This window comes from Euprymna scolopes, chromosome 36 (genome assembly GCF_053919585.1).
Source record: "Euprymna scolopes isolate OS-2025 chromosome 36, ASM5391958v1, whole genome shotgun sequence".
Lineage (NCBI taxonomy): Eukaryota > Metazoa > Mollusca > Cephalopoda > Sepiida > Sepiolidae > Euprymna > Euprymna scolopes.
Genome location: NC_136517.1, coordinates 82,951,749 through 82,964,758, shown reverse-complemented (window position 1 = coordinate 82,964,758; position 13,010 = coordinate 82,951,749). Strand labels below are relative to the sequence as shown.

The window sequence follows — 13,010 nt, the reverse complement described above, 5'->3', positions numbered from 1 at the left end:
CTTTGTTTTATCGTTATTTCCATGGCAAGTGCTCGTCCAAGCTCCAATCTCTGGTCCCCCCCCCCTCGCCAATCTTTCACGAAAAACACCCGTCTAGCTGAAACCACTGTCAGTAATTTTCCATACTCTTTATCTGTGCCTAAATCAAAACGTAGATTCCATGAAAAAAACTTCTTTCTTAGAAGTGCACACCTGTGGAGCTCTCTTTTGTTTGCCCGTTTCTCACCTGACTACAACTTGGATGTCTTCAAGTCCAACATAAACAAATTCCTGATGAATCGCCCCCATTAAGTAAGACACTTTATCAAATCTCCAATACTAACGATTACTACGATACTATCCCATTGATTACTGTACGTGCAATAACCCTTATCCCCAAGTGGCTTCCGGGCCTTGATAAGTGGTGACCTCCATGAAAAAAAAAAAAAAAAAAAAAAAAATGATTTTATTAAAATATGGGTGATTTCGCCGAATTTGATGACAATGAAAGTATGGGAGAATGGAACAGTTGTTGATCCTCATTCGATCCCAGAGAACGTTGGGTGTCCCTACTAGTATTATCTAACATACAAAACAAATATATACATTCTTTGAATATTAACTGGGCTAGAAGGGGTTCAATTTTTCAAACTTTTTCAATCTTATCCACGAATTTGGAAAGGGCCAACACATTTCAAAATTGTCAGATGCTAACTCCAGATTTTAGTTATTGTTTCTTAATGTTCTCTTTCAATTATTGTCATTATCAACATTATTTCAATGGGAAGATGGATGGCAATTAACTTAGAAAGGGTGGTTTTTAGTAATGCTCTGGAGGCCTTCTTTTTTTTTTTCCCCCCCTTTATGTAGACAGAGGAGAAAAAGGAGGTCAGTAAAATGGAGGGGGGAAAAAAAAAGAGAAAGATAAAGCAGAGGTAGGGAGATAGAATGTCCTATTTTTCTTTTGGTTTTTTTTTTTTTGGCCCTGGGCAACGTCAGGTAGCCCTGCTAGTATAAACTGAAAAGATAGATATTATTAGAAAAGGTATTATAAAGGAAGCTTCATTAAAAGGGCTTTAGTCTGAAATATACCTTGACATGATTGGCCAGATGAGGTTTTTCTTCCTCTTTTTCACCTCATGCAAGGCATACTGCCACTTGGACATAAGCGGCTACTATTTGGGATCATGTTTAACAGGGGTCAGTTTGTGGGGAGTTGAGCAGCAAGATGTTTGTTTACATTATATTAAACTTCTGCAGGTTAATACAATCAGGAAAGCAGGAAACAGAGAGAAGGAATTCCAAAGTCAAGCAGTCCGAGGTAAGACACTATTGGAGTTGAAGGCTTTTCTGGCATCCAGGGATCTCAGTGAAGGGGTGGGATTTTGCTGCTTAACAGGTTAATCTGAAGTATGTACGTTGAGGGGGCACAAGTGCTATGAGTTCATCAGAGTACATTCCATTAAAACACTTGTAAAACAAACACAGGAATGCAGTACTGTGGTGATGGGACAGGGGTTGGAGTTTGGTTGATAGTGCAGAACCTATTAGATTGTAGACTTATTTTTGAACTGTGTTGAAGAGGGAGAGAGTGATAGATACACTGACCCAGATGTGGTAATCTGACTTGTTATTTAAGAAACAAACTCAAATAAACGACTCACTATTTTTCTTTAACAGATAAGACACTGACTCCAGATTTTATCATATTTCTATTCAAATGGAGGAGGAAGGAGTGGGAGGCAAAAAACTCAGAAAGGGTGGTTTTTAGTAGTGCTCTGGAGGCCTCCTTAAGTTTCAGTAGTGCTTTAGAGGCCTCTCCAGTTTTTTTTTTAAGTTTTTTTATTTCACTTATATGGGCGGGGAATAAAAAGGAGGAGATTGAAAAGACAGTGGGGGTGAGGAAGAGAGGAAAGAATGACATAGAAGGACGGATAGAGAGAGGTAGATAATATTAAACACTAATTTCTTATTGTTTTTAGTGGTAATCCCGAGCAACGCTGTGTAATCCTGCTATTACTGAATAAAAAAGATTTTATTATTAACTAGCATGCCGCCCAGCATTAGCCAGTCGTAAAATATGCTTAAATAATGTTAATTTATGGAGATTTCATAAATCTTATATATATATATATATATATAAAAGCAAAAATGTGTGCATGTATGTTCGCTTTTTGTGTATGTCTGTAAAAGGCTTTTTTTCTGAGAAGCGGTCGGTCGGCTCACAACTTAAAACTTTTTATATCACATATAAATCATAATATCTACGAGTTAACAATGGAGGTCGCCTGTCTATTTAATTTGCTCGACTTTGAAAAAGATAAATATTCAACATTTTTCGCTCACCGCATGTGGATTAGGCTTTTTTGTATAATAAAAGCAACACTAATTCTGGCAGTATTTTTTTCCGGTCGCGATCGCCAGAAATGTCTGAAAGCAATCAGATTTGATCAAATGTGGAAATTTTCCTTATATCAGACAATTGCTATTCAATTTGGACAATCCCCTTTTTATGGGGAGCTGGTTTCCCCCTCCCCCAATATCTTGGGAAATAAAAATAAGTAACTAAAATACTGTCCCGCAGTCAAAGTTGACCTCATTAAGTCATTAAAACGTGCACCTGCCAATTCTAAATAGTTAAATAAATTCAAACGTGTTTCCGTTAGTATTTCGCGGTGGCCCAATGGTTAATGCCGCACATTTTTTTTTTTTCACACTTTAATTTCCAACTTTGCCTCAAGGGTTCGGGTTCGATCCTCATACTTATCTACCAAAACTTTTTTTTTTTTTTTTACTTCCAAACACCCAGGCAATGCCGGGTACCCCCCGCTAGTATTATTATAAAGCAAAATTTTCTATTGAAAAGATTTAGTGTATAGAAGTAATACGTTTAGTTTTAGGCCTACCAAGTTCCAAATTTTTTTCAATTTTGACCCCTTAGCAGCTATTTTTACCAGCTAAACCCCGAATCCAATTTGTTCCATATGGTCCAAACTTCCTATATATCTAGTTTGAAGTGTGTAGACAAAAAACTGACAAAGTAGTTTGATAGAGATTGTTTCCACACACAGACAAGGTCACATTTTAATTTTTAAAATATTTTATTTAAATATTTTTACAAATATTACATTAAATCATATACATATATAACATTTTCTTAATATTTACACATTATCTCATTTTTTTCCTAATAAAACAAAAATGTTAAGTATTGGTTTCAATACTAGGAATACAATTAAAAATTACTTCTCTTCCATCATGGCCGATGGTATGAGAACAATCTACCCTGTACATTAAATAAAGGGTTCCTGTTTAAAATTCAGTTGATAACAATACAAATAATTAAAATGTCAATTATTTCTTTATCCGTTTTGTTTGTTTTTTTGTTTTTTTTGATAAAATAAATTTCTTTTAGCAAAATTAAAATTGGTTATTTAGCAATATGAAAAAAAAAAAAAAAAACCCCTCAAAACAGACAAAGACATTGTCACCCATTGACATTCAAATTGATGTGATATACGACATCATTCAACTTCTGGTGGGGAAAAATATAAATATGCAAGATATGAGCTTGTGGTAAAAATCCAGAACAGTTAAACGTAATTGAAAAGTAAAAAATAAAATTATCTCCCGAAAATTTGGCAACACTACCCACCTTTCGAAATTCGCAACTTTCATCGGCCAGGTCTCACAGCCATAGAGAAGGATGAAGCGAATAAGTGCCTGATAAATCTGGACTTACATACTTATTTGGATCTTGGGGCAAGACTACAGATGGGGTTGTAAGTGATTGAAAGCAACCCAGACAATGTTGATTCAGAAATCAATATCATCGTAATCCTGACCCGTGGCAATAAACATTGAACCCATACTTGTGGTTGAAGACCACTTGTGAATTAAATATTCTGACATAACTCCTATAAACAGGTCATCATTGTTAGAGAATACACAGCATCCCAAATGAATGCAAACCAAGTACGGCGGTCCGCAGCAACTTATACAGGATAGAACGATAAAATTGTTACCCTGAACAAAACAACACTTAAAACTTTATTGTAAAACTTTCATTAAAAAAAAATCACTTCAGGTAACTTGATTATGTAGTAGAGCTGACATCTATTTAATGTAGGCGCCTTCAGCCTCAATCACAGTCTCGATATGGGTCCGGAATTGGGAGCATGCCTTTTTTTACACAAGTGCCGGAGGGAGCTCTGCAAACATTCAGCGGATGTCGGCAATCAGGCTGGCTTTGGTGTTGTGGGAGGTCATGTTGGTGATGTTCTCGATGTATGACCAAACGAAGTAGTCCAGCTGGTTCAGGTCAGAAGAGAAGATGGGGAGGGCAATGAGAGAAGGGTACAAAGCCGTAGCACTCTTTCTGAAGCCAAGCCCGAGTCTCTTTGGTCTTGCGAGTCGGCGCCGAGTCCTGCTGCCACACCCAGAGTCTGCCAGCGACCACCTGATTGCACTAGGGGCTCACCACACTACAGCACAGCCAGGTACACTTTGGTGTTAACTTTTAAGCTGACTTCGAAGATGTAAGGTAGTGTGAAGTGGCCCTCACTTGACACCACACCAAAGACCATAACCGTGGCTGGAAACTTCATTGAGCTGTCTGGATTTGCATATTGAGGGTACTGGCAATGGTCCTGTTATAACTTAGATTGGTAGAGAGTATGAATTGTACAGCGGCACATCTCCAATCTCGCTTGTTGAATATTGTGTCACTTTCAGACATGATAGAAGGCTCCTATCGCTCGTGGGGATTTGTACACAATTGGACAGCTAATAGAGCGTTTGCAACAAAAAAAAAAATAAATAAATAAAACCGGTTTGCATCAAACGGAAATGGAATCCTGTCAACTTTTCTAGGGCGGCAATTTTATCGTTCCACCCTGTATTGTTCCTCATTGTTGGAGATTCATTGACGAAACTATGGAAAAAATGAAAAGCTACTTACTTGCGAGCAACTGTAGACACCCTGACTCGTCTTTGTCCGGATGAATGCTGATACTGAGTGATGTACTGTATGAAACCACGACCCCCTTGCGGAATGGGAGCGTTGTGCTAGAAGAGAAGAGAAAAGCCACAACATAAAGTGCTCCACCTGTATTCCCTACCGTTTGAGTTATCGACATATGAAAGATTTAAACTTGAACTGTGAATAAATAAATATAATAAAACTATGTCAGCAAGTTGAAATTAACATTTTGCATTTCAAGTTGCTGACATTTCGGTGCGCATTATTCATCCATCCAAACAAAGATTTTACTCATTAAAAACCATCCTTTTTACTATTCCCTGTCACTTCGGGGTTATGTGACCAGGACTTTAAAAGTTTATCGGTTAAATATTTTCACACAGATACAGTTTTATTTATATAGGTAAGAAAATCAAATTTTGTGGCTAGATTAATGGTGATAATATCGCTACGCCATCTCGTAAATAGTCTGAAAACAAGGAAAATAACTAATTCAATCTTGCAAGATGTTAGAAAGTTATTTTTAACATGGCGACAAAAAAAAAAAAAAAAAAAAAAAAAAAAAAAAATCAAATTCACTTAAAAAATTTTTCTTTACAAAAATAAAACAACTTTGGAATATGATACTCGAGTTCGATTTTCTTATTTAAAAATACTTGATCAATTTACATGATTTTCGGAATATAATTTTTCATTTCGTCTGGTACATTCAAATTTTTCTTTATTTTTGTTTTTTAATATAGGGAGAATCCTGAAAAAGCACACGTTTTTATATATATATATATATATATATATATATATATATATAATATATACATACATACACACACACATACACTGTATTAACAAAACCAAATCAACAAAATAAGGAATACTAATGAGTCAGCATCGAATGAAAGTGTCTTAGACAGAAAATGTAACTGCAGAATACCTGGCAATTGTCCGTTGGGCAGTAAATGCCTAACCTCAAAAACAGTGTATAAATGCGAGATCAAGACTGACAGTACAAAGATATATCTTGGGGCCACGGAATGCGTTTTTAAGGAAAGATATAGAAACCACATAGTATCCTTTAAAAAAGAATCAGAGATGGAAACTAATAGAGTAGGTGTTAACGATAGAAGGGGGGAGGGTACAAGAATCAACATTAGAAATAAAAGGAGGAATACAACTGCATTAGGGGATTGGGTCAGGGAACTTAAGAGAAACAAAGATTTTGAATTGACATGGTCAGTAGTGGATAGGGGGAGAAAGTATAGCCCTGGGAAATCAAAAAGGTGCAATCTATGTTTATTGGAAGCCTTCTACATAGGGAATTCTAAAGAAGAAATATTAAATAAAAGGCTGGATGTTATATAGGGATGTCTTCACAGGAATAGGTTTTTGTTATCACGTCTTAAATGCAACTGAGGTAAAAACTTTCTGTAACAATAAAGACCCTTGGGTACAAGGCCAAATTTTAATGTAGAGTTAAATAGCTTGGAATGGTGTAGTCTAAGCGAAGGATCCAAATCTAGCAAGCAAATATAGTTTCTATTCTACACTGGATAAGAAATATAGATATAGAATAAGGCTTAACCAAGATTAGCAATATTGTTCCATAACTGCGAGCACTTTTTTAGTCGTAGTAGTATTGATGGTGAAATAAGTGATACCGTTTCCAGATCAATAAAATAATTTAACAACAAACTAGCCTTTATAAAAAAAATTAAATTAGCAATTAGTGAATTGGTAATTAATTGATATTGTTCTCTGACAACTAAAACTTGAAAAATCCCTGCTTGTTAAAATTACTCTTGTTCTAAATGATTTTATTCAAAAAAATGCAAGGGTAACTTTATCGGAGTAAAACACACTTGGAGCTATAGACTGGTTTTATTATCAAATAATTATTAATGGGATTTATATTATTTTATTTAGGTATCCAAGAACACAATTCACGAATTGTAATTTTGGTTCTGGAGCCATGAATAACCCCAGCAGATTATGGATGGATGGCAGACGTAGGTTAAACCCATGGGTATATAATCAGCTTCAAGATTAAAAATATACTTTAAAATCTTAATTTGTGGAATAAGCTAGCTTAGCCTTTTCTGTACCTGTTTAATTAATAAATCATAGATGCATTTTAGGGTTTACCAAACTAGAAACCTCAAACGGCCCTGGTTGTCTCCCTTTAACTGTTACAAGTACCTACGGCAATCTTGGGTTCCCATAATTTCAACCAATTTTTAAAAATTAATAACGAGCGGGATTATCTCCTTTCGTAGATAAGAGTACCCAATATTTGCCAATCCCAATAGATGAGAACGAAAGAGAATGGAATAAAAAAAAAAAATAGAATGGGATGTATAACCTTGAATGATGAATGAGGATTAAATAAGTATAAGGTAATGTTTGGGCTTTATTTCCCTATTAAATAAAATATTAACCTAAAACTGGTCTTAAATCTAAGAAATAAGATAGCCGACATTTCTGTAAACAAAGAAGCGAGGATAGGTCGAATACGAAACTAACATAACCGTAACGTTTTAGCTTAGTTGACCTGGCCATATTATAAATATAAAAATAAAATTCTAAAAAAGTATTTTTAAAAATAAATTATGTGGAATAAAGAAATCTAATTTAAGAAATCAACGAATAGTATTATTAAAAGATATTACATGGTTACAGGTTTTTGTGGTAATTTCTTATGACAGGTTTTAAATAGTGATACGAAAATTAGATGATATATAAATATTTAAATAAGCTCCTGACAAAAATGCGTCCGGGATAAATGTTTTTGCAGGTTTTATTTCCTTTAAAGGAAATGTTTTTTACATAAAGTTCTATTGTTAAAGTGTTTTTTATTCAATAAGTCTGAAAAGAGGCTGGTTATGTGAAAATTTTCAAATGCCATAATGTTTGAATTTGTCCAATTAGTCTTGAAACAATTGTAATTTACAATGAAATACACTTTTTGTTGCTATCAATTCCTTTTTTTAAGTCTTGGTTTTGTTAATACAGTATATGAATGCTCAATTATGAAATATGATAATTTTGTAGCTTACAATTTAAGTCATCTCTTTTTGGCTTAAAATTTATTGGTATATGAAAATTTACTGAATTATACAAACACAGTAAAATTCGGTATATTACAAACAATATATATATATTATATATATATATAAACTCAAATGACCTTGTAATGGGTGTTGTAACCCAACATCCGGTTTACGACTTCCGGTTGCGCATGCATACACAAACATAAACCCATAATAGCGTAAATAATCAACTTGACAATAAAACGTATTGTTTTACTGTGTACGTTTTCAGCATCCCAATTGTTTTTTTTTCGCATTTAAATTATCCAAATAAACAATTAATATTTTCTTTTTTTTTTTTTTTTTACATCATTCATTTCTGCATTGTCTTAGTTTTATTGAGCTTATTATTAGCATTAAATATTTGACCCAATGGGTCATGAATGTTTGTTTAAAATAAATGAAAAAAAAGTTACATTTTATTCTAATTTTCTATTTAAAAAGCCATTCTTAACATGGGGAGTGTTTTTTTTTTTTTGTTTTTTGTTTTTTTAACTATTCTGTACTTTCAACTAACAATTTCATTTAAAAAAGATATTAAAATTTGAATTTAACTTTAAGTATTATGGTATCTGTTCAGGGCTCATTTACCTATAAATATGGCAAACCACTTACAATTCAATGGCAGTAAGCTTTTTTTTCAAAAATAAACAATTATAAACAGAACGACTCATAGAAATCTATATTCTTTTTTCATTTTAATATATTTCATAGAAATTTTTTTTTTTTTTTTTTTACACAGTGACCACCACTTATCAAGGCCCGGAAGCCACTCAGGGATAAGGATTATTGCAAGTACAGTACGTTAGTGTGGAGATTTGATGAAGTGTTTACTTAAGGGGGCGGTTCATTAGGAATTTGTTAACGTTGGACTTGAACACATCCAAGTTGTAGTCCGGTGGGAAGCAGGCAGACGGAACAGTTCCACAGGCGTTCTAAGTTATATAGAACAAACCAAGTTTTTATTCATACTACTGTTCCATTCTTTTCCAAATACAAAAAACTTCACGGAACTGTTTCTGTTATGTCACAAAAAACTATTTTCTTTACTTCACAAGTATCACGCTGATACATTAATTCCATAGCTAATATAACATACTGACCCAACGGGTCATGGGTAATCTAGTATATATATATACCAAAGAAGAACCAATATATATATATATATATATATTGGTTCTTCGTCTATGAATGAAACAGTTCCGTAAAGGTTTTTGTATTTGGAAAAGAATGGAAGAGTCGAATGAATAAAAACTTGGTTTGTTCTATATAACTTTGTAAGATTAGTAGGAAAGAACCCCAACAATGTTCGATTAAGGAAAATTTTTTGAATGAGCGTAGTATTTATTTATATATGTACTACAGAAAATTAGAACAACATCAGTACCGTCAGTTTCAAACTCAACAAAGGGGAACAGCATATTGTTCTAGTCTTCTATAGTACACACATATCTATAATATAAATCTCACCTGGCTGTTCAAATGTATATATGTATGCCTAAAACTTCGACAGAGGCGACGGATTTTCACAAGATCAGTATCGTTTTGAAGCTCGACCCTTCAGACAACAACTATAAAAAAATTGGCTAAAAAAATATTCATTCACCCTGAACTGGGCACTTTTTTCGCCGATATTTTCGAAAGTCGTCCCCCTTTTCGATTGACTAGCCTTAATTTAAACCTTTGCAATTTCTGGTTTGGCAATGGATGCAACAGCAAAGAAGTCACATTTTTTTTTTTCATGTTCTTTTCCTCCTTTGTGGTACGGGTTCGAGCCTGCCTGCCTACTACCACTTTTTTTTGTTTGCTCAACACATACCTCCAAACACCTGGGCAATGCCGGGCACCCAGGCTAATATATATAAGCATATATATATAAGCAGAAGGGTTTGACAATTTTTTTAAAACTTGATCCAAAAGAAAAAAAAAATTTTTTAAGAAACACGGAACCTACCTGATTGACAACTTCAAAGAAAATTCCAAGGGTTGTGTTTGGATAAAGTCCGCACAACTTCCACTGACATGTGCCTCCCATTCCCAATTCGGTGTCTGATACTGATGAACTTTTGGTCCCTAGAGATACGCATGAACCTATGGAACCGGATACTTTCAATTCACGAGAGGTCTACACAAATATGAAAATGAGAAAAAAAAGTGTTACATTACAAACAAAAACGCTGAAAGTGAAAGAAAAAAAAACAAAAACAAAAAAACAAAAAAAAAGTTAAAAAAACAGGGAAATCTTAAATTGTATTCTATGATCAATAACAGCAAATTATGTATCACAGAAGTTTTAATCAATTGATTCCATATGATTATCTTTGTTCATACATGTTAAGCCAAATTTATTATTGTATGTGTGTGTGTGTGTGTGCATACTATGGACATAAGTCAGGAAAAGTCAACCTCTTGGAGTTGTAACAGATCCTATCTAAGATAGCAGATCTTACATGTACAAAGTACTCAATATCCTTTCAAAAGAGTTTAAAACAATAATCTGAAAGAGACTTATCTGAACAGTTTACTGTAGTTTCATAGCAAATCTGATCATTTTAAATGTATTTCTATTCCGCATGTTTGTTTGGACGGTAAATCAGAAAAATCAGAACTTCTGGGGGTATCGATAATCGGAATAAAAAAAAAAAAAAAAAAAAAAAAATTTTTTTACCTTTTTTTTTTCCGATGGCAAAAAAATTTTTTTTTTCTTTAAATTGTTTCATTTTTTTTTTTTTTTTTTACCTTTATTTAAAACTTAATTTGCCCCAAAAGAAATGCATACACCCTTTAAATGGCCATAAAACTAACATTTATTATAATAAAGAAAACTTTCATGCATCAAAATATGAATATAGAAACCAGACAATTATTAAAAGTGTTCAATCTGGTGGTCACTGTGGTCCATGCACAGCTGACAATGACAACTGATCACTGATTGAAAATAAAATTTTGGAACTCTCCTCTCTCAAGATGCTTGCCGAACAGATTTTCTTACTGAAATTTCTCAATCACATCTCTTGCTTTTTGGTAAGCTGGTTGATCGTTGTCTTCCACAATGGTTCTTACGGACATCTTTAACTCTTACTTCATACTCAAACTTATCTCGTAAATGAGTAATTGCATATTAATTTATTTTTATTTCGGACTATTATTCTCATCTTTTATTAGTTGTTATTTTTCATCTTTTTATTGGTTTGTTTATTCACAACGTTTCGGCCAACTATTCCTCTGGCCTTCGTCAGGTGGTAACCGCGGCGGATAGGAACTTCGAATCTCCTAACTGCATTCTCAGCAATCACTGCCATCCGTAGTTGTTGTCGTCTCACCACATTTTGGCGGGATTGAAACCGCTATCTTCAGACAATGTTCATCTGAAACTGTAGAGATTCAACATCTATCAACTGCGCCACGGGCCCCGAAGGACGATCAAGGTTGGATTCTTTGATCTTATAAATGCTCATCTCAAAAAATGAATTCCAAGGAGTAATTGCAGGTCTTGTTCGTACATGTAAAACATCTTTGAACTTCACCCATGTTCTCAGTAGCATTTTAGAATTATTTTTTCATACATAAGATTTATTTATAATAAATGTTGGGGTTATAGTCATTTAAAGAATGCAAACATTTTATTAGGGCATATATATTACTGGTGTGTGTATGTGTGTGTATATATATATATATATATGTTTGAGGACTGGTTTCTTCTGTGGGAAGCAACCGTTTAAATCGCCTGACAAGGACTTCTGGTTTTAACTGACCATTTGTCTGAAACATTAGCATATCCAGTGTTGCGACCATGTAAATTTGTTTTTCTTTTATTGAGCACTCCTTAAATTCATGAAAACCTCTAAGCTGGTGTATGTGTGTATATATATATATATATATATATATATATATTCCAGGTTAAAACTTCATGGATTGCTTTACCTCTGAAAAATATTAACCTGGAATTTAAATATAAAATTCCTCAATGACTCCTTATGCTTTTGTGAGACTGCTTGATGGATATCTGTAAGTGTTCTTTCTTACTCAAACTTATGTTGCAAATGAATAATTGTAAGTCTTGTTGGTGTATCTAAAACGTTTGTTCTCAGTCTTTCAGTAGTAATTTAGATTTTTTTTTTTCTTTCTTAAAGTTTAATCTTGCATTATCCATTATTCAAACATGAAAAAAACATTTATAATAAATATTGGAGTTATGGTCATTTAAAGAGTGTATACATTTTGTTAGGATACCAGATATATATATGTACATACATAATCGCGTTAACACCGTCAGATCACTGAAGTTAAGCAACGTTGAGCCTGGCTAGGACCAGATGAGTGACCATTTTGGAATTTTAGGCGCTGTATGTGCTCTCCGCTTATCTCAGCATTTGCTTCCAGTCATCCTGTACACACACTTCACTTGTGACTGGTATTTAACAATGTAGACTCAGGAGCGGTGTGGCTGGAGATTGCGCATCTCCTGCTACAAAATTTTCACATGTAGGAACCCTTTTGTGGGTATCCATAGTCTGTCTGAAGGAGACTGTGCGTTAATACACACAATTATTCACACATGAAAAAAAAACATTTATAATAAATATTGGAGTTATGGTCATTTAAAGAGTGTATACATTTTGTTAGGATACCACATATATATATATATATACACACACACACACACACACACACAATATACGGTATAATCACATTGACACAACAGTTTTCGCCAGATCACTGAAGTTAAGCAACATTGAGCCTGGTCAATACCAGATGGGTAACTATTTAGCTCTATGTACTGCACAGAGTCGTAAAAATTTCCAGGTTGGTATCTGGGGGCGCATTAATTCACTGGGAGAGATGTATTCCCAGTCTTCATTAAGATATAGATCCAGGAGAAGGAAACTGATGTAAAAACTGCAGTGTACTGTATACTCTGTCCTGCGGCAGTCGTCTGCACCACCAAAGATTAGCAGTAATTCACC

At 34.0% G+C, this 13,010-nt stretch overlaps 1 protein-coding gene across 4 annotated transcripts in view; it reads right to left on the bottom strand.

The window, feature by feature from the left end:
* Window positions 1-13,010, bottom strand: part of LOC145260636 (protein transport protein Sec23A-like) — an 81,060-nt gene that overhangs the window by 21,219 nt on the left and 46,831 nt on the right. For all 4 annotated transcript variants that reach the window (XM_080118962.1, XM_080118958.1, XM_080118959.1 and 1 more), the window contains exons 12-13: window positions 9,998-10,168; window positions 4,940-5,046 (exon numbers count right to left, since the gene is read on the bottom strand). In XM_080118962.1, coding sequence (XP_079975088.1) covers window positions 4,940-5,046; window positions 9,998-10,168 — 278 coding nt within the window. The remainder of the gene's footprint in view (window positions 1-4,939; window positions 5,047-9,997; window positions 10,169-13,010) is intronic.